Source organism: Chroicocephalus ridibundus, chromosome 10 (genome assembly GCF_963924245.1).
Source record: "Chroicocephalus ridibundus chromosome 10, bChrRid1.1, whole genome shotgun sequence".
NCBI classification, from domain to species: Eukaryota; Metazoa; Chordata; class Aves; order Charadriiformes; family Laridae; genus Chroicocephalus; species Chroicocephalus ridibundus.
The window spans coordinates 7,321,685-7,343,740 of NC_086293.1; the positions used below are offsets into that span (position 1 = coordinate 7,321,685).

The 22,056-nt window shown below is 40.9% G+C and overlaps 1 protein-coding gene across 1 annotated transcript in view; it reads left to right on the forward strand.

Annotated features, from left to right (window-relative positions):
* Positions 1 to 351: 351 nt before the first annotated feature.
* Positions 352 to 22,056, forward strand: part of LOC134521473 (musculoskeletal embryonic nuclear protein 1) — a 44,395-nt gene continuing 22,690 nt past the window's right edge. The window contains exons 1-3 of the mRNA XM_063347983.1: positions 352 to 605; positions 17,957 to 18,005; positions 19,787 to 19,882. Of these exons, the coding sequence (XP_063204053.1) occupies positions 431 to 605; positions 17,957 to 18,005; positions 19,787 to 19,882 (320 nt within the window). The 5' untranslated portion in view covers positions 352 to 430. The remainder of the gene's footprint in view (positions 606 to 17,956; positions 18,006 to 19,786; positions 19,883 to 22,056) is intronic.

Here is a 22,056-nt window from a genome sequence, read left to right on the forward strand (position 1 = left end):
CCAGAGGGTGCTCGGTGCCGCTCGGGGAGTTAGGCACCGGCGGACGCTGCCTGCCGCCTGCCGGCTCCTTGGGGAGCGCTAAGGCGCCTGCAGCCGGTGTCCGGGCTGAAGCCTGCCGCCGCTCTCCTCCCCCTCGCCCCCGGAGGCGCGGACCCCTCTCCTGGCGCCCGAGGACGGGGGTCGTGCCTGTCTCCCACCCGCCGCGAAGAGCTCCGGACGCGGCCCGTCCTCTCCGCCCGGCCACGGCCGCGGGCGGCCCCGCTGCCCCGGCGGCGCTGAGGGGCGGGCGCAGCGGGCGGCTGGGCCAATGGGGGAGCGGCGCGGACGGTGACGCGGCGGGGCGGAGGGGCGCGGCCTCGCCAGCCGGTCGCGACGTCGCCGCCGCCGCCATGCGCCGCTGAGGCGGGCGCTGGCCGGGCCTCGCCTCGCCATGGGGGCGCCGCCGCCCAACGGTAGCCTCGGCCTCACCGACAGCCCCCTGCGGCCCGGCGAGGGGGCGGCGGCGGGGCCGGGAGACCGCGGCTGCGAAAACGGGGCCCTGATGGACAGCTTCGGCATCTTCCTGCAGGGGCTCCTGGGCGTCGTGGCCTTCAGCACCCTCATGCGTGAGTGGCGGCGGGGGCGGGCCGCGGCCTGGCGGCCGGACGGCTCCCTTCCTCCTCGGGCTTGCTTAACGGTGCTGCGGCCCCGCCGCGGTGTCCCCGGGAGCAGCGCCGTGCCGTCCGTGAGGGGCCGAAGCGGCCTCAGGGCAGCGCGGCCGGGGCTTTGTTGGTGGTGGGGGAGCGGGGTGCTGAGGGGGAGGCTGCGGGGCACGGCCCGGGGAGGCCTCTCCGCGGTTCCTGCGGCTCCCGGGGGTCGGTGCCCCGGCAGGGCGGAGTGGGGCAGCCGGGCGGCCCGAGGGAACGGCTGACGGGCTTCGGAGGCAGGTGTTGAGGCGAACAGTGTCGTTTCTGAGAGACTGAGCTTCACGTACTTTGAGGAAATACACTTTCTGAAATGTATTTTCCTAATAGTTGCACCTGTGCTGGTATAATTCACCACTCTGGGGGTGGGTGTGTTTTCTGCTTTGAATACAGCCGGCAAGGTGTGGTGGTGTGTGCCTGCTCACTTGGGTTTAGGATACCCAAAAGAAAAGGGTTAGCCTGTATCAGTTTTACTGCAGCTGTACCTTGTCATGTCATCAGCAGCAAAGTAAGACACGCTTGTTGGAATCGCAGTGCACTTGGAGTATGTGCTACACCTCTGAGCCAGAGCAGGTGCTGAGCTCCTGTGGGTTTTCGCAGCAGCTCAGCTGATGAGCGGTGGCTTGTTACGCTGCTCGTTTGAGTTCGGTGGAAAAGCAAGAGAGGCTGGAGGCCGTAGTGACTCCAACCCTGCCCACTCTGAGGGAATCACAACAGCAGGAACAGCTTTGTTGGATTTTTCTCTCTATCCCATACTGTAGTTAGCGTCCTTTCAGCTGAGGAGTTAAAAGGAAGCCCAGTGCCATTGCTCAGCTGACCGTGGAGTCGCTGTTAATAAAATGTGGGGGAGGTAAAAGGGAACACCAGCTACAAGTGTTACGACTTGACTGTTCCAAAGACCAAGTTCCTGTTTACGTTAGAATTGAACTGATGCCCTTTCATGCTAGTGTCATACAATTATGGTTAAGTCAAAAGTTTACTAACCCACTATATTTGCATACTTTAGTGTTTCAGTCATGGTTAACAATTGCATTGCTCTTATAAAAGCTGTGCATGTAGCAGTCATCATTACGCTACTGGATGACAGCAGTAGTCAGCGGTGTAACATGTGGCCAGTCAGACCATCCTCATAATTACGAGTTTTAGCAGTTTCCAAACAAAAGTACCTCTCTTTAAGAAGATGATGTGTACGCATTGTTGTTTCTGGAATTAAGAGATGCAAATAGGTAATTCTTATGTGCGTCAAAAGATGAAGAACTAGGGATGTAATATGTCAGGATAGTATATTTTTCCTGGAAATGGTATCACTTACCTTTGTGCATTTTGCAGTAACACTGGAATGCTCAGTGAAGACAAGAAAAAGTGAATACAAAAAGTATGGACTTAGGAAAATGGAAGGCTAGTTTTTAGATGCACTTCCTAACTTTGGTTGGGTGATTTTAAACCATGAACTATTAGGAGGAGACTGTCAATGAAGTGCTTGAAATTGTGGACAAAAGGAGTGAAAGAAAGGTAGCCAGCCCTCGCAATGGTACTGGTGAGAAAAGGAACCTGTTCCCAAAGGAGATTAGAGCAAAAAAAGTTGCAACTTGTGGTGCATACAAGTGCTTACATTTAAAAACAGAAGGATAGGTATGTTTGTCCCAGTTCTGACAGCCACGTTCTCTTCCACTTCATTTTGGGCTTCTCCCCCAGCAGGAGGAGAAGCTGGCCCCACCATTTGCACCAGTTACACTGGTAAAAGAGCAGTTGTCTCTCAGTTAAGTGCTGTGCTATGCTGGAGGGGCGGTTCTGTTCTGTCTGCTAGTTCTATCTGAATGTTTCTATCCTTTTTATGTTGTATGCAAAACATCTGGTGTGTTGTTCCAAAACCCTTAAAAGCTGACTCAACAAGTAGGACTTTTTGTGAGCCATGTGACATGGAATCAGGAAACTTTGGCTGAGAACAGGAGGGAGAGCATGACCTCTCCTCAGCGGTCACTTCGGCACTTACACAGTTGTTCCTGTCCCTGAGCTGCTGTGGCAGAAGTGATGACAACTTCTGGAGCTGGATCACAGAACCAATGCAGCAAGAAAAATAACCAGGGAGACATGGTTACTTTTAAGCTGGAGTATTTCTGTGCTCTGGTCCTCCAGCTGTCCGGCACAACAGAGTGGGTAGCGCTGAGGGAGAAACAAGTGGCTCTAGGCAGGGGCTGCTTGAGAAGTCGCACCACTCTCGGGTCAGAGGTGGGCCTCCCTTTTGAACAGCATTAACTCTCTGTATGCGGCTGTATCACTTCTCCAGCTCTCCTCTGCAAAAAGTCAGAAATGAAGAAATGTGACTGTCTGGTATTTAAATTTAACTTAAAAAGGGCAAAATCACTTGTCCTTTTTTTTTTTTTTTTTTGAAAGGGAACCCTAGAAGGAGATACTCTAATACTTTGGTTGCGATTAATGGTGCAGAACCCTCTGTAGAAAAAGAAATTAAAGTGATGGCAACGGCAATACATTGTACAATTGCTCTTTATGCACAGAGGCTGTTTTCCTTTGAAAAATATTTGATTTGACATGTAAAGAGTAAGAATTTTTGTTAAGTGGTTAAATCAAAGGCTGACCCAGACTTGCCCTTTTCTACATAAATCTTACCATGCTTGCATTCAGTGGAACAAAGAAAATTTTTTTGACTTTTTTTCCTGATTGTAGTAACTAGTTGTAAGAGGAGGAGGACCTTTTCTGTGCCTCACTGGTAGATGTTCATCTACAAATGACTGAAGGACTGTTCTTAAAGCAAAATTGTTTAAGATCTGACACTCCGGTTTGTCACCGTCTTATGCATGCACCTATCCAATTGCTGTAAAATTATGCTGCCAGCTGACCTGCCAATGACAGCAGCTAAACTTCATCTTTTAAGGGCTAAAATGTGGTCAAGTTCAGGTTTTTAACGTGTTGAAAATGTGGAGACTTTCTGACAGAGGGCGCATGGAAACTGCATTGCTGCGACTATCTTCTGGTACTTCAAAGAGAGGTTTTTACCCCAAACACATTATCAGCATACCTTGTGTGTGCCCTCACTACTGAATCGTCACAGTCATGAAGCGACAGGAACAGAGAATTTCTTGCTTTGAGCTGACAAAATGATCATTTGAAATTAAATGTGAAGTTTCCTTTGTAGCTTTTGCCTCCTTGTTGTGTCACACAGACAATGAAGAACAGTTTAACTTACTGTCTTCCTCACGGTAGCCTTTTAAATGAGTGACTTTCTCCTGTTATTTTCAGATTCAAATTACAACCTGTCATAACCCCCTAATCATTTTCTTGTAGAAGGTGCTTTAGCTAGTTGTCATCTATCCTGACTTCATACAGGAGCCTCCCTAACCCCTTTAACCAAAGAGCAGAAGTTTGCATTTGTTTTTATTGCTGTAAGTTGTTTAAGGCCTCCCAAATCCCCAAACTTAGTCACTGATTTCAAATCTCATCCTCCCGTTCTCTCTGTAAAGCATTGTGCACGAGAGAAGTGAGGGCCTTTTTAATACTATCGGAGCCCACCAGTGTGTTGTCTTTAATCACTGTGAACTAATCTTTACTGCTCAGAGTTCAGTCCCCTGCTGTGAAGATAGAGGCGTGTTGGAACAGTTTCCCCCAGACACTACAGATGTGCCGAAAGTCAGGCGAGACAACTTCTCTCCTAACCGTGGGCTCTAAGTCCCTATCAAAAGGAACTAACTGATTAAAAACTACCTCTTTTTGGCAAATCTGGCGAGGACTGGCAGCCCTTTTGGATTCTGGCCACTAATTCTCAAGTCTGGTAGCCTGCTTTTTTGAAGTCTGTTGCTTAATTTTACTCTTGTCCCTTCTGCCTAAATATGCATTATTTTCCACACTAGTTTATTTAAGACAAGCCACTTCATAACAGGAAGTCTTAATGAGTTTCCCTTGATGGATGAGATGTGTATTTATGCTTCAGGTCAGTAAGCCAAAGATAATATTTTATTCAAAGTTTGCCATTTTGATGCCTGTATCTTATTTCATGGTAATCTTGATTTAAAAATATGGCTTTGCTTCTTAGGTGGGTTTTTCATTTTTGGTGTAATAGCTATGGGGTTTTTATTATTGATGCCACAAAGCTGGTTTAAAATATTTTTGCATAACATGATGTGTTTTGTCAGAAATCCCAAGCACCTTCTGAGCACTCTCTGGTTAGGCTTTTATTGGTAATGAATGATTCGAGAGTGATGTTTGCACATCACGTGTACCACGTAGCTGTGAATAACAGAGTTTTTATTAGCCAAACTTGCAGAAAGGTATGAGGAAAAAGCCCCATTGCCCATCCCTTTACCCTGTCTGACACAAAATGTTTCATCTTGAATATGTAGTTTATTTACTAAACTTGTTTGTGAAAAGATTGGTACCATATCAGAGCCTGGCTATGTTTGTTTTGGGATACTTAGGGAACAGCTGAGAAATTACATGTGAGTCACATTGATGGGTTATTGAAATAGAAGAGTCATTTTGTTGTCTGCAGGTAAAAGGTTGTTTTGTGTCCATCTGTGGGGGAAAATATAAATATGCTGCAAAGGAGACCAGAGTGTGTGGGCTGTTACCTTTTTATGGCTTTATTACAGTTTGTGTCTGTACTCTCACCAAGAAAGGTAAAAGCTTCTGTGGTAACAAAAGTGAAATGACTGGGTACAAGTGCAGTGAATAAGTGAGTACGTGGGTTTGCTGCTGAGGGTCACAGCTGAAAAAAAATAAATACAGTATCTTTTATAAGAATTGTTTATTTTTTAAGTTCATCTCTTTGCTTATAGTGTTGTAAAGGAAGTACCTTAAAAACTGCATCCATTTACTTTACAGCAATATTTTTCTGACCTGATAAGCCATGCAAGGAAATTGAATGTGTCTTCGTATAATAAGCTATCTTAGTAGGTAGTTTAGTGGAATTCCAAATGCTTTAGCAAAAATATGCTTTTCAGAGGAATGATTTCATATTTTCATCAAGGTATAATGTTCTGGGGAGCAGGGACTTGAGAAGAAATTAAGTCATTTCAGTAGCCTTTCCAAAAAAAAAAAAAAAAAAGGCAAGCTATTAGATACTTAGATACAAAAGTATTACAGTATGTGATTTCCAGTTGTTTTGCATAGCAATTTTCCTTCTGCTTGAGCAGATTTGAAAAATGTGAAAATGGTGTCTGGAGTTGACTTTGACACGCCATAACATCAGCAGCGAAATGCAGGCTTCCGAGTAACAGTAACGGGTTTATTCTACATGGCAGTTTCCTAAGGTGTAGGGCAGTGATGTGCGAGCAAGGGGGTGTTTTATTAATCAAGGTGTTATTTAAAAAGGCTTGATATTATCCTGACTTGATAATATCCCATCCTTGTATGTATTTGCTCTGAGTGACGCAGTATGTGTTCACGTGAATTGCTGAGGGCCACCTTGGAAACACCCTTTGTGCCGCTGATTTAGAAACTTGTGTTGTATGGAAGTTTCAAGTCATAAATAGGATATTCCATATTCATGAAAGTATGAATAGTATTGAATCTACACAGTGGATCACACTTTGTCAGATGCACTTTTTTCTTTTTCCTAGAAGTCTTCATGAGGGCAAGTTTCCTGGTGAGTTTACAGATATAAGGAGAACTTTCATTTGGGGATTCCCTGATATTAGGCTGTCTGAAATGGCTTTAACGGCCACTTTCAGGTATCACAGCAGTGGGGATGAATCCCCCTTAGGGTAAAGAAAGATAGACTGTTGAGCTACGTTAAAAAGCATAGTCTGGGGAGGGAGCGAAGGGAGAGTAAAATTTTAAAAAGGAGGAGGTGAAGAAAAAATCCAGAACGTGGAGGTATCGGCGCTTTTTCCCGGGAAAGCGGGCGGGTGGCGGGGCGGGGGCAGCCCCCGGGGAGGAGCCCGGGCAGGACCCTGGAGAGCTCCCGGGCCCGCGGCGCGCCCCCCGCCCAGGGTGTCTCAGGAGGCAATCCCGCTCTTCCCCGCGCTCCCGCTGCGGCCTGGGCCGCTGGCGCGGGGGGGTGATGCAGTCCCCTCCCGTCTGGCTGGAGGCCAAGGAGGAAACAGGATGGGGGGGGTGGTTAAAACACCTTATTTTCTACTACCTCTTGCTCCTTCGGGCCCAATCCATGGTAATTAGTAATGATCAGTATCTTAGTGGGGTATTCTAGAGAACAGCTATTATTCTGTAGGTTGAGTGCCTGCAGGATTTGGAAAAGCCCTGTGAGGTCACTGTGGTCACAGCCAAGTAAATTATGCCTTACAATGATCAAGCGTTTTGTTATGCCCAGATGGTGAGGTATCGCTTGCGTCTATGTTACATGGCTGTTTCTTGTTTGTTATAAATAAGCCATCAGTCCTTTCAGTATCTCTGTGTCATCCTTATCCGTGTTTCAAACAAAAATGAGAGATGCAGTGGGACCCATAGCAGGGAGAAAAGCAATGCATCCACATGGACAAATTAGCTAAGTAAATTGCTTTATTTTACCATGCCAAAGTTGTAGTATTCTTTAATATATAAAATATGTAGTTGGGATAAATTCTGGACATTGTGAGCTCTGCAGAAAAAGACAAATCTTGCTGACGAACTTCATGTTCTATAAAAGCAAGCAGTAAGAGTGTTGGGAACAGCTCAGCTGATCCTTTAAGTGAAGCAAATAACCTGAAATGAATTTAGGAATACAACTTTGGAATTATTTCCTATTTTGAAAACAGAAGACCAGTCTTGTTTTGTAGCATAATTAAGTATGTATTTGTGCATTTACTGACCATAGGAGAAACATGTTTTCATAATGTTTAGTCCTGTTTAAACTACATTTCCTTGGGTTTTTTGATTAAAACTGCTTTCAAGATGTCTGATTCTTTGTTGGATATAGATTGTAGTAGCACTTCATTGGGTGACTTAATATCCTGATCATGTCAGGTCATTAATATTTTAGCATCACTAAATGCAGAATTACTAATGTAATTCTTGAAATGCTATGCCAATTAAAGTTAAGGAAAAAAAACAACAAACAAGGTATCAGTTTAGACAAATAATCTGTAATCTGCAAGTAAGTTGCACTTTTCATTAACAGTTGTCTGATGCCCCTCTTTGTCTTGTTGGCTCAGGATGTATTACATTTTCTTATTACTCAGCTGATTGCTGGATATAATTGTGCTCCAGATAATAAGATTGTTCTAAGTATAATTACGCATGTCATTCACATTATGAAATGTTTAGGAAAAAGGATAAGTTATGTTGACATTTGGAAACTATTAAAATGATAAATTATCCAGAAACTCTGAAGCTGTGTTTAATTAGAACTAACTTCTGGACAGTTAGCTAGACTGTTGTTTAACTGTGAACTGCATAATGAATGTGTTCTTGACTAGTCTTTTATAATTAAATTTGTAAGGAGCTGATTTGTACAAATACACAGTGCGCATTTTTTGTGTTCTGCAGTGATATTAATTTCATGGTTAATGAAGTTTGCATTCTTAAATTGGTATTTAACAAGGTCTTATCTGTGTGGATTTTGTCGATGAAATGAAAAATCAGGTCTGCTTTCTCATGCCTGCTGATAGGATATGCTTTGCATTCTCAAAGATTTCTTGATCATAGCAAAACGTGTTCCCGACAAAACTTAGCAAGTTAAATCTCACTGGCAGACTGAATATAAACTTGGAGCTTGCATGAGACTGCCTTTGCAGGTGGTGTGGTATAGGGATGAGGTTTTAGGTTTAATCAGAAATAATTAAACTTGTTCACACGTTGTTCAGGATACTGAAGACCTGTTTTTCTACCCCTGACCCTGAATCACACATTTTATATATATTTGTTGTCATAACCTCGTACATACGTTGTCATGTGTAATGAATGTTGAGGATGAAAACGGGCTTTTTTTGAAGATGTTATGCTGTACAATTTTAATTACTTTTTAGAATAATTGCTCTTAATCTTGTGCTTTAAAATACCACCTACTCTGCAACTTCTCCCAGCACACCTTTCTTGTTTGGAGCCTGATGATGTGACTAGCAGCATATATTAGTTTATATGCCTTGAGTTTTAATGCCTTCATTGCAAGGTAATTGTAATGTTAGAAGATGAAACAGTCTAAGGAGCTTTGCAATTAAACAGGAGGGGAAAAGAAACCACCCTCCTCCATCTGATCTTAAAAACTTGAGCTTTCTCATAGCACTATGTTTTTAGTGCTGGTATTAAGTTTTGATGTTGTGATGCTTTTATGAAACTTAAGCAAACGTTAAGAGGTAGCACCTTTATCATTGAGAAGAATGCTCATGCACATGGAAATTATTACGTGTTTCCATCTTGATTTCAGAAATTTAATTTATGCAGGAAATACCTAGTTGTTAGACACATTATATCAAAGAAATCTGCATAATTAGCTGATGACTCTCCTTTCATGATATTTGATCGTGTGTAAAGAGAATGTATGAAAATAGACTGTGTATCTTTTGTTCTTTTTAAAGCAGTTGATGTTATCTTGCTTGCAATTCAATGCTTCAATAGTTTCAGCAGCCTAGAAAGAATGAATCTGGTAAGAAAAGCTATTCAGAATTTAAATGGACTCTAAACATACAGTGTACATCTGCCTTTGGCCTTCTTGATTTAATATATTTGCTGTTTATCATTTTCTACAAATGGAAATAAAGTTTTCCTTTTCTGTTCTTTTTGGGTTTATCTGAACTTATATTTTGGGTTTGCTTTTAAAACTGCTACAGTTAGTGGCTTAATGAATATTTTAATGAATGATGAGTGAGTTCGTAGCTGTGCTTTGGCAGTTCTGTCAGTTCCCAAGAGCTGGTTTAAAACAACCGTCGTGAACGACTTAAAGTTCATTGATATCTGTTGTCATACTAATAATGTTGGGAAAGCTTCATGTATTATTGAGTGATCTTGTGAATGCTGTATGTGAAAATGGTGTTGTGAATCGTAAATTGCTGCTTAGTGCACATTAATATGGATTGATTCTGCTTGTTTTGTACTAAATAATTAATGTTTCACAAATGGTTCTTACTTTTACTAGAAAAAAAGTCCACTTGAATGCAGCAGACTGTATTTTTCAGCTCTCACTAGGTGTATATATCACACGGTAGGAATGGGCTGTCTGTTTCTCTAGCAACCTACCTTTTGTTAGTTTGGTTGGTACTTGTTTAATAACACCTGGTTCCAAGTGTAAAAGCATTTGCAAGAGGGCTGTATATTAAACTTCTAAAGTCAATCGTACACACACTTTTAGTCCTGGAGGCTTAGATTTGCTTTACTTTGGTCATCTCATATCTGTTAAGGAAACAATAGCATATGCTTCTGTCTCTGAAAGTGCTGTGAAACTGATTTATTGTGACCTTTCAAATAGAGCACACCTTGACCGAACAGTGCTATGTATGCTAAATGCAAAGATAACAATTGCCTGTCTCCAAGACTAAATCTTGTCTTATAAATTTAATATTTGGATAAATATTTCCTAAGCTACTTGTGCTGTTTACCTTGGAGTTCTCAAAGCAATTACTTCCAACTCTTTATTTTTAGTATTGCTATAGCGTTGGCATGTCTTTCAGGAAGTAAAGGGCTGAATACTTTTGTTTACGTAGTGTGTATTAGATTTATTTTGTGACTTCTAAAGTGCTGCTCTCTCTGGGGAGAGAGCAAATAGGTTAGCAATTGAGAGGTAGAACTTGTGTCTAATTCTTTGTCTGCTAGGTTAGTTTAGCAATTTTAAAAGTAAGCTTTACCTTTAAAAAAAAAAAAAGGGAAAAAGCTTGATGACAGTGGCTATTGATGTGGTGTGTCTGGACTGCATGCTCTACTAAGACACATTTGTTTCCTTTATTGACAGCCGAGTTAATGGTTCTGTCAGAACCACACTATCATGTGCTACCAGGATGCATGAGATCAGCCTTGGTGAAATTGTCTTAGGCTGAGTTGTATGCAACAGGTAATATGACTTATTTGTGTGTCCCCCAGCCAGTCTTTACAAGCTAAGCACTTGGAATTTTTTTTGAGCTTAGAGTATGTACATTTTAGGAATAAAAAGCTCACCGACCCCAGGTAATGCGTTTGGCTGTCCTTCCTAAAGAAGTAACTTAGTCTGTATACTCCAAAGCTCAGGTAGCAGCTTTTTTGTGTTTGTTTTTTTGTTTTTTTTCTTTTTCCGGAAACTGTTTGTCCTCTCCTCCCCTGCACTGTGAAGGGGAGCTTCAGTTTGTGACAGCTGTCGCCTTAGCTATCACAAAACCTTTGTAAGGACAAAATTTACAGATAGGCTTTTAGCTGGATGTGGAAGCAGGTGGGAAGTAAATGTTTTTAGGTAGCTTCCAGTAACTGTAATTCTGCAGTGTTTATCCAGCAAGCACTGCTGCCCATTTTATAAATTATGTGAAATCCAGTGTTGACACATCGTTTTCCATCTTCTTATGTCATCTGTGTTGAGACAAAAGAGCCCCGGTCATGAGATAGCTGGGCTTGGCTGATGCTCGGCACTTGTGCGTTTAACTTTGCAGTAAAACAAAGTCCCTTGATCTCCGCTGTAAAAAGCATACCAGTCAGACCTGTTTAACTCTCACAAAGTTTTTGTTGCCTAAAAACTGTAACCAGTTATTCTAACTGCTGCCATTGGAGCGAAGAGACAGGGAAAAGATCTGCAGTTTTGCAGGTACTACATGGCTGTCCAGACACTGAATCATTAGTCTTACGATGTCCCTGAATAACTAACTAGCTGTCTCATTAAAATGTGTGTCCAGTGTTTCTATAAGTTTCTGTCTGGGTGACCATCCTTAACGGACAAGTTCCTGATTACACACGTATCTCTGAGGCCAAGGACACAATGGAATTAAGAAATGAGGTTAGATACTTGTATGGCTAATACTGTTTTCTGTCTTACGGAAGTTTTAAAAATTCTTTTTGCAGGGGAGCAAAGCTGTTGAGCTCATGCACTTCATATAGTATGTCAGTCTTTAACATGGACTGGAAAATTTTCCTTTCAGTGAGTTATTCCATAACTTTTTTCATCATGAAGAAATCATGGTTCCTGGTATCTTTCTCCAGTACAGCTATATCACTGGATGTTCCTGTTGCTCTAGTCCGGTATAATTTCTGATGTAGTATAATTGGTGTCCGAGAGTGCTGACAAGTCTAGGTCATTAAACAAAAATATAGTGAAGAATTTTGAGGTTCTTATGTAGGGAAATAAGCAGTGGGTTTTCAGGGTATCCTGTAATTGAACATCTCAGTTGTAGTTAATGGGGCATAGGAAGAGAAGGAAGAATTGCAGTAGGGCAAAAATTGAATTACCAAGAACGCAGTGAATCTTCTGTTTATTATCTGTCTTTAAAACAAACATACCTCACGCGTGCTGTGTTCCTATTATTATTTTTTAAAACTATGAATACAGGGAGATGCTGAGCTCGTAAGTGTCACAAAAGCTTTTGGCAATCAAGTGATATGTAGCTTATACACTTGCATCCCTTTCTGTAAGGCATCATTTTAGCCCATTTTCATTAGGTGTGTTTCTTGCAAAGCTGCTTTAAGAAAGAAAAAATCTACTTTGGGAAAATCTGTAATTTCTTATTCCCTCTTTGCTGCTACCAAGAAAATAATGGGGAGATAAAGTGAAACTGCAAGACAACCCTCTTAAAAGCTTTGCTTAGTGGGAAAGAGAGGTAAATGCAAACGTATGAGAAAGATCACAGGTAACATAAAATTCACCAACAGTTGTCATTCCGTGGTGGTGTGAATTTTCAGGAATTATTAGCATGCATGTACATATTCCTAACAGACACAGTTTTCAGTGTTGTGGGAAAAGCACTGATGTTAGCAAGCAGAACAGTGTTTTTGACAATATTCCCAAATAGAATTTTAAAAAATGGAAATCTGGCCTGCATACGTAGTTGATTTTGCAGGGTTAGAAATTGCAGGACCACATTCATGATGCATATGTTCTCCTGATAACCAAATGTTCTGAAAATAGTTGTCTGAGAGTAGCCATGTGAAATTCTGCATCAGATTCCAAGTATGTATACTAATGGTTGGTTTAAGTCTTCATCTGTTACTCCATACGTAGTTAGTAAAACAGTGTTCTACCAGAAACTTTAATACTTGTCTTGAATGTTGGAAACGATGTGAGTTAATCAAAGTAATCCTTCAAATCACATCAGTCTTGCACTATGAGGGCTGTGTTGGAGGGTCTGTCTGGTTGCGGCACGTTATTCAGGAAGCCCAGCAAAGCCAACCTGCTGGAGAAGTTTCAGCGCTTTCATAGTGTAACACTGTGCGGAACCTCAAACTGCAGCACATTTCTCACTGTTACGCTCTGTGCATACGTATATACGTGTGTGTATGGATTTTAGTTAGCTCTGTTTTGGTCCTTTGGTAATTGGCTCAAATCTTGGAGCTTTTAAGCATCATATCACCAAAGGATGATTTTTAGACTTGCAGACCAATTTTTGTTGGAAGGGACCCCAGCTGTCACCCGTTCCCACCTGCTGCTCAGAGCAGGGCCAGCCGATGTCCCCTTGCTCCAAGCATCATCCAGGTGCATTTTCAAGGTCTATGAGACTGAAGTCACTGCATCCTCTCTGAGCAACTTCTTGCAGAGTTTAATTGCTCTCATGGGAAATTTTATTCTTCTATCTATGCTGGAATTTCCCTGGCTGCAACTTGTGGCCTTTTCCTTGTGCCTGTTGGCTGTGCACCTGCGAGAAGGGTCTGATTCTGCCCTCACGAAAACTACCCTTGCACGTGAGCAGGTTTTTGTGTGTGATGTGCGAATGTGATCTTATCCTCGCTAACCTTTCCTCCTTTCGGTTTTCTTCTTCTGTTTGGCTACCTCAGCTGTCACTTTGCTGAGGTCTGATGACAGAAAGGAGGACAGAAAGCGTAGGAGGCTTATGAGATGAAACATTTTGTCACATGCTTTGTCTTTGACCTGTTTTTGAAAAAGTTTTGAGAAGCACTGGAAATACAGGTGAAATTCCCAGTTCTCTCTTCAGAAGAGCAGCGTTATTGTAGTACAGCTGCAGAGGACATCAAACATGTTGAATATTCTTTAGTTTATTTTCCTTTTTTTGAATTTTAAATTAATGAGCTAGATAGATCTTCTTAGATCTTTATTTGGTTCAGAAGGAGTCTTACTGTGAACTGCCAGAAGGTGTGTCTGAGAAATGTAATAATATATGATACATAGAAACGCTTCAAATGTTTGAGTTGGGCCTATTTTGAGCTGGTACAAGAGCAGCCATCCAGAAACTTGGAGTTCTGAACTGCATGTTGAAGTTACTTCACAGCAGCAAAATATTTCCTGGGGGACTTTCTGGGAGGGTGAAGGAGGGAGAGGAGAAAAGGCTGAATTCCAAGTACAGATTCAAGTGTTGCTTTCCATATTGACACTTCAGAGAGGTTTTACTTTATTTCTTGTCTCTGTTCTTATATATGGCCTTTATTCTTCCCTATTAGTCTTTAGTTTTCTGGAATACTGATTGCTAAACTCCTGTGTTAAAGTAACTATTAGAAACCCTTCCACGGTACTCTGGCATTAATTATTCCTAGAATTTCAATGAAATGTGAAGACAGTTTAATGAACTTGAATTTTGCATTAGCGATACTCTGCCTTCTATGCTTATCTATTATCCGTCCATCTGGTAGCTCACATGCTTGTTGGCAGAAGTGCTTTTATTTCTTTTCCTGAAAAATTCTGGCGTTGAATGTATAAACAAGGAGTGCTTCTTTCTTCGTTTATAATTCAGCATGAAATTCTCAACATTATTAGTTAATTAATATTAAATATGGTGAATTCTTGCTAGTGTGAGTATAAGGCTCTGAATCGAAGCATATGGCGTGGTACCACCTCCTCGCAGTGAGAAGCTGGCAGATTGAGGCCCATCTGTCAGCTGACACACGCACCGCCGCACGTCTCCGAGTTTACACTGAGGCCGCGCAGGCTGCCAAGAGAAACTGTGAGTGGGGCTGAGAGTGCCTACAAGCGTGACATATTTTGGGGGAGGGCAAGTGGAAGAATTGCTTTCCCATCCCCAACTTGATAGATGCTTTAAAAATTTGCAGAATCTTTATTTGAAAAAATGTGCTGGTTTTTGGTTGCAAAATTAATTTATTATTAGCAAACACGCTATGGATGCCGAGCTTACCAGTGTGGTTTTGTACAGCCTGTTGTTTTTTTGCTCAGTTTACTTGCTGGGAGGGCCCCAGCTCTCTACAGCCATACAGAAAAGACTCTTTCTTGCTGGGGGAGAAGTTAAATTGCTCTCAACTTGAACCACTCCAATGTGATAATATGTTGTGGTGGGTAGGCAGCATAACCCAGATACTGCACCAGGGGTATGTAGGAAAATACCTGGCGATAGCTGCATACTTCAGAAATACCTGATGTTCACAGACACAGAGCTGCAAGAAACTAAGCTGAGAAAACAGCCCTGTTTCATATGGATCTAGTGGGCTTTCGTGTGTACAGGTACAGAGTCATCAGGTAGCAAGCAACTCCTCAAGCATTTAAACGGATTGTCTCGTTTCATTTGGGGGATAGAAATTTGTGGTGTGATCAGCCATTTAATACATTCCCAAAAGACATCTGTAGAGGCTTTCAAAGTTAACTCTCCTGTTTAATGTTAACTCAAATTAAATGTTACATTTTTGGAACAGGCCAGAGAAACACAGACCTTCTGAAGTCCTTTTCTCAGTATGGATAAAATTTGAAATGGTGTTAGCTGCATTGGTTTTGAATATCTTCTTCCAAAGCAATTTTTTGTGAATAGAGAAAGAAATGTCCACAGGCTTACACAACTTCTTCATAGTAATAATGGACAAAAGCCTAAACTTGGAATTCCCCCTCCTCCCCTGCGAAATATGCACATCTTACCAGTTTAATTTCTATTTTGTCTGCAGAAAAACATCTTGCACAAATTCCACAGTAAGTTGAAACTTCTGTTTCTTGCATTTATTTTGTGATGCTTTGCGGCTTCCTGTTGTTGTGCAAAAGTGACAGTAATTAAAGTAATGCATAGTGTAACTGGGGACGACTTGTCATAAACAGCAAACTGGTTAACTTAGCTGGGTGTTGCTCATTTTTAACAGAAGTTTTATATTTATGGCATGCTGTTCACAGAGGAAACTGCTGGCAAATGTTGCTATTACAACTTTATCTGTGGTGTAAATGTATGGTTTTTTTCCTCTTGTCGCTTTTAAATTTCTAATGGTTGTATTACATGGGGATGAAACATGGTTTCTCTCTCTGCTGTCAGAAGGAGTAACAGGGCAGACAGTAAAATGGCAAGTTGTTAGCTTGGTGCTCCCTGCAAATGCTGCCCCTCCATGCTGGAGATGAATTTGTATTTATTTATTTTAAAGCATTTGGGTAATTATATTAATGCTGTATTGTTTGAGGATGGTTGGCTTTGGAGAAAATTGCCTTCCTGGTGAAAAAGTTGTGATTGCTTCATAAACCAAAATGTGTTCTAAAGGCTTGTAGGCTAGGTAAGCAGAACTTATATACAGCATTTTATTTGAAACGTAAATTCATCGCTAATACCTGGAAAAGCAGGTTAAAATACTTATCAATGTTTTGCCTGACCTGTTTTTGTTTTGCCACAAACCTGTTATGGTTTGTGCCTTTTAAGACAGAATCTCTGCAAGCTGAAGGGGAGGAGACGAATCAGGGCCTAACTTTTTCTTTTTTTTTGAAGTGGAGATTTCTGAAATAAGAACCTAAATAATTATTTTTCAAGAGTTATGTTGAAGGAACTGGTGAATGACCCTGAACTTCAGACAGAAGGGAGGAAGTAAAACACATCCTTAGTGAAAAGGTTTTCCTTTACCCTGTTATCTTTGGTCTGTCTTTGGAATATATAAGGAATTAGTGTCTTGCAGCCGTAACAGAAAATAATTCTGTGTTAAGGCATTAGGCCAGGTCTGGCAGAGATAAGGCTGCCGTGGTTCCCTGTCCTGGCTCCCCACCTGTGGCAGGGCTGAATGTGTGTTCCCAGTAGGAAAAAAGGTTTTCTTGCCTGGAAAGAGTTAGAAATGGAATTTCCTAAGAAGATAGGACAAACTGTAGATCAGACAGTACCAAGTGTATGGACCAGCCACTGTTTATGTATGCGCAATTGTTTTTATCCCCTTATGCCTCTGTTTTCCCACACTTGTTCCTCCATGAGTCATCTAGATCCTTCCTTTTCCCTGCCTTTGGTTCCCCCCCTAAATAAGCCACAGTAAACCTTGGGCAAATCCAAAACACTCTTCCCCTGCATCCCATACCTGCCCCGTACCCTGATGCACTGACCACTTCCCTCCCAAAGGTGTTCCAGAGCTGGCTCCCTGGCATGGAGGTCTCCCCTGGCTGGTGGGGCTGAGGTTCTCCTGGGACAGCCATTCCTTCCTCTGAGTCTGTCATTTGTGTTCCCCCATCTGCCTTTAGGCTGCTGTTCCTCTGGGCTTGTGGGGACGGCTCCTGGGATGGGCTGGTGGCTCCTGGGATGGACCTGGGAGTAGCTGGGCAGGGTGTGATTCAGGCTCCCCTGCCATTGCCCTTGTGTTCCTTTGGGGGTGTGCAAGGAGCTTTCTATCCGATACACGAACAATTTGTTTTATAAGCTGTATCAAGATTGAAACTGTCAAATCTATCTATTTTTCTGCCTTTGTATAGTTGATGTTAATTTGTATACTGGATTTTGGGGTGTTTTAATATGTTAACAAGTATCAACCTTTTTGTGAAGGGATTACCTGACTAAAAAAACCTGTCCTGCTTCCCTTTTGCAATTCAGTTTGTCTGCAAAAGTCTAATTTGTCATCCATAAAAAAAATAGACTTTTTCAGAGAATGTATTTATCCTGTTACTAATTCACTTGATTTATTTCTAATATTATAGATTGCCCCTATATTGTGAGAATACTTTCCAATTTGACTTTTGGTCTCCAGTGAGCAAAAGAAATGTCTTTTTCTAATACCAGCTTTACTATCGGAAATTAAATTTTCTGGATGGGCGGTCATAAAAGCTAAGCCCAATGAAATGGTGGTCGGTAATAGATTATTTTTTCATGTGAGATATATTGGCAGTCAGACGATGGATCTGTAGGAACTTGAAGGTGATGGAAGGGAGCTAGTTTCTTTAAAAATTTATCCTTAGAGATTGATAAAGTGAAATGCAGTTGTGTAAGATCTAATTTATCAAAGAATGTAACATCTCTGCAAGAGGATTTGCTTTCACTTTTCTATATTTTTCTTGGTTTTGGAGTTGCTGATTGTCTTCAATTTTTTTTTTTTTTTTTTTGTAGTAAAACGCTTCAGAGAACCAAAGCATGAAAGACGTCCCTGGAGGATATGGTATGTTCTTAAATACTTTGTTCTTTTTTTTCTTGCATGTGAAGGAATGATTATTTGCATATGGTGATACAAAAAAGTGGTGACAAAAAATTGGTGGCTGAGCGTCAGAAACAAAAAAAGTTACCAGAATACATGAGTCAATGCAAAGTTATCTCCTGAGCATTTCCCCGGTGGTTCTTTCTTACTAAAATCTTACAGGAATCTCTACAAAGAAAGATGTGCATTTAGACATAAAGCTTCAAGTTGTGCTTCCTCCTGAAGCTGGAAGCTTACAGTTGCCCTAAGGTGCATCTGAACATCTACAAACTTACAGAAGCTTACAAGAAGCTCTCAGCTGGCCATAAACAAAATTCCATGTTCCATAGCTATCCTACTACATATAAGATGGAAAACAGTATGGTAAAAGATATAAATACATAAGCCATAAAAGAATACAAAGTGTAAGAATTATATTTGCTTTTATTACTTTTTAAAAGTTGTTGGATTGTAGCAATGCCAACATAACCTGTATTAGTTTTGAGACTGGTGTAAATGTTAAGCTGTCATACCGGTTGTTGAAGACTTGGGTGGTTTAAAATCTCATACAATGCTGCTTTTCATAACTAATCCTGACCTTTATTTTATTGGAACACTAAATACAAAATCTTTGTGTACTAGTCTACCTCAGCCTGAAATTCTGAGTAGTGCAGTGCTAGCCTTTAATTTTTAAGCAAAGAATCTTGTTCTGGGACTTGAGTATCGTTATTTATAGTCTAGTGTACTGATTAGATAAGAAACTCACTGGCTTCCTGCCTCATCACCAACACTGGGCTTTCTATGTCGTGCAATGAATGCAAGAGAATAAAGTTTAAGACAACATTGTTAGGGAGGGGAGATAAATTCAGGCATAAGATGTTTGGATCTCTTGGGGTGTTTGGGTCTTTTTAGACATGGAAACAACAGGCAAAATGGGTGTTGGTCTGAACACAGTCTTGCCTACAGAATGCTTTTGACGCAATTCCTATATTTAATGTTTAATAAAACATCTGTTGGAAGCTTTGGTTTTGTGCAAAGGATGATGACAAAAGAATTGTAAGGGCCGGAGTCTATAGTGAATCAGTCCCTAAGTGGGGTTTTGATATTTTCCCTTTAAGTAGCAAACTATTTTCTCTCTAATTCTGTCATCTGCTTTGGAGATAATGCTTTCAAGGTTGCAGTTCTTTTGCAGTGTGGTCTAAGCTTTAGATAAAATTCAGCAGGACAACTTAATGCTTTCAGGTGAAAAATATGTTGGCTTTTTAGCAAAATACTACAGATAAGGGAATCATTAGCCAGCTATTAAATTGTTCACCAATAAGCACATGATGAGGATTTTATTTTTGTCGGTGCTATATACTTGCTAAAAAGGCATAAACATAAAAGGACTGAAATATCTAGCAAGGCTGGGATACTCGTTGTTTACAGGAGGTTATTAAAGACTTAGCAAGGTTTAGTGAGGATTAGCTCTTGGATAATGCATATGATACCAAGAGGATATCCCTAGACTTTAAATTTACAGTGGTAAGGTTTCAAGTTAGTATGATTTGGTTTATTGTTAACAATATTCAAGGAAAAAAAGGGGCAGCATTTAAAATGGAACACTGTTAAATAAGCTAAATACCATGACACTTTTTCATTCTTGTGTTCTCATTTGAAGAAAAAATTAGCAATTGAGTTGGAATTTTAATTAAAATAAATTTGCAATGTCTGACTGTCTTCTAAACAGTTTTGTGTGTCTTAAAAGCTGTTCTTACTCCCTACAGGTTTTTAGATACTTCCAAGCAAGCCATAGGGATGTTGTTCATCCACTTTGCAAATGTCTATTTATCAGACCTTACAGAAGAAGACCCTTGTTCACTGTGAGTGTTCAATTTCAGAATTGAAATTTTCAGTCTTTATGGTCGTTCTGCAGTTGACTTTGGTGGTGTATGTGGACGATAATGCAAGACAGAGCCAAGAAACCCATTTTCATGGTAAAAATCAATTATTTTTGAAAACCCATGGTTTAAGCTTAGTTTATCAAGGATCAGAGTTCTGCTCTTTTAGTTCATGGCTGGCAGGACCTGGAAAAGCTTTTTCTGGGCTGTATATAGATATTTTTAGAATGAGGGTAAACTCTTACTACTGCTTCCTCTCCAGTTAATGAATGAGGACTGAGGTTGCACATTGTAATGTGCGACTGTTTACTGAAGGAGGTGCTGGGGACCACAGGAAATGAGTGTAAAGTTGTGTACGCTGACCTCAGACTGTACTGTTCACTGCAGCAAGGCTTTACTATAAAGTCAGGTTGCTTTCAGGGATATTTAGCGAAAATCATTCATGCTTGTATTTTCTTCTGAAACCTACGTTAGCTACTGCAGTATTAGTTTCATTTTGTTAAAAGCAGGAAATCTTGCTAGGTACCCAGGCAGTTAGTACAAAAATTAATTTTGCAATGTCACGCTTGGAGCAGTGTGACTAAGTAGATAAGCATTTCACCGTAGTATATTAAACCTGAAGATTTTATGACTAAGACCGTGTCAGGCTCTTCACAGGAGCTCCTGAAGCAAATGATAATTATTTGGGTTTGTTCTTGATAGAGCTCATGCTTAAAGAAGCTTACACGTTCTTGGTAATAGAAGCTGTGAAATTACTTTTAAAAGCCTAGTAATTTGCCCTTTAAAACCAATCTAGTTCCTTCAATGGCATCTGCTCACTGTTGTCCTTTGGTAAACAAAGGAGCTACGCAGCTCAAGGAATACGCTTGTGTTGCTTCACAAGCCTGTTTTATTTCCCTTGTTCCTCCTCGGTTTCTTTTTTGTTCCTACGTGCTATAACTGTGCAAATAAAATACTGCTTTTCTCTTCCCACCACAAAGCGTTTTGGTAGGGAAAATGCATTTATTTTACCCCACTAACTGTAAAGTTTAGGTTGTAATTATGACAGTTTCAATAATACCAGGCATCACTGTAGGATTTTCCTTGCTTACTCTGATGTAAGAATTTCCTGATAGATTGAAAAACTGGCAGGTGCAAATTGCTTTCATACCATTTCTATGTATTAAAGTACATATTTGCATAAGCTAAACAAAGCGTGTGTAAAATTGTCAGTGTTTAAAGCTAAAGCTCAATAACTTATTTACAGTATTTTAAAATTAAAAATAACTTTGTGCTGTGTACTGAGTTTTCAAAATAAAAGGTTTGCTAGCGTGTTTTAATATAGTCTACATAACTATTTTTAAATACCACTTTTCATGTAAGCGTAACATGACACAAAACAAGTAAGAGGGTGAGGTAGAGAACTGTTATTTGCTGTTCCCAGGATAACAAAAATTACAATGTGGAGCTGTATTATTTTTCAGATAAGGGTGCAGGTCCTCCTTGTTAGCAGAAAAAAACAGCCTGTTGTATCAGCTGAAGCCGCTTGGCCTTTCGTGGGAAAAATGTATCTTAAGTGTGCAAGTGGGTCAAAATTTGTGAGCAAAAGCAACGTTTCTGTCTGTGACTTTAATACTAATTTTACTCAGCAAATTCAAACATGGATAGTTTTCTGTTCTTTCCTGTTTTGTAGTTTGTGGGTTATTTTCAGAACAAAACCTGAAAATGTAGTTTTAGCAAACATTGTGGTTCAAAGCTTGGAAAGAGCTACAATTGAAAGTTGTCATTTGTTAGTTTGGGAGTGTAGTGCTGTAATTCAGGCAGGTGTGTGATAATATCAAAGCAAACACCTTGATAGGTTGTTGTTTGAAGAATTTTAAATAGAAAAAGCAAACAGCATTCTTCTGTAGAGCAGGGTACTCCGCTGTCTGTGTGTGGTACAGGGGGAAGCTTGTGTGAACCCCAGCCTTATACTTGCTGAATTCTCAGTCGAATGCATTGATCTGACGGGGCAGCAACTTGTGGTGTTTGTGCCGGAGCAGCAGTTACACGTGAGCGGGGTCACAGCAGCGCAGCATGGGGCGAGCTTGTTTCCAACATGTAGTGAGCCTAATGTGCTTGGGAATATTGGGCATACTTGGCCTGCGCCGTCAGCTGTAATTCGATGTGAAATAGGT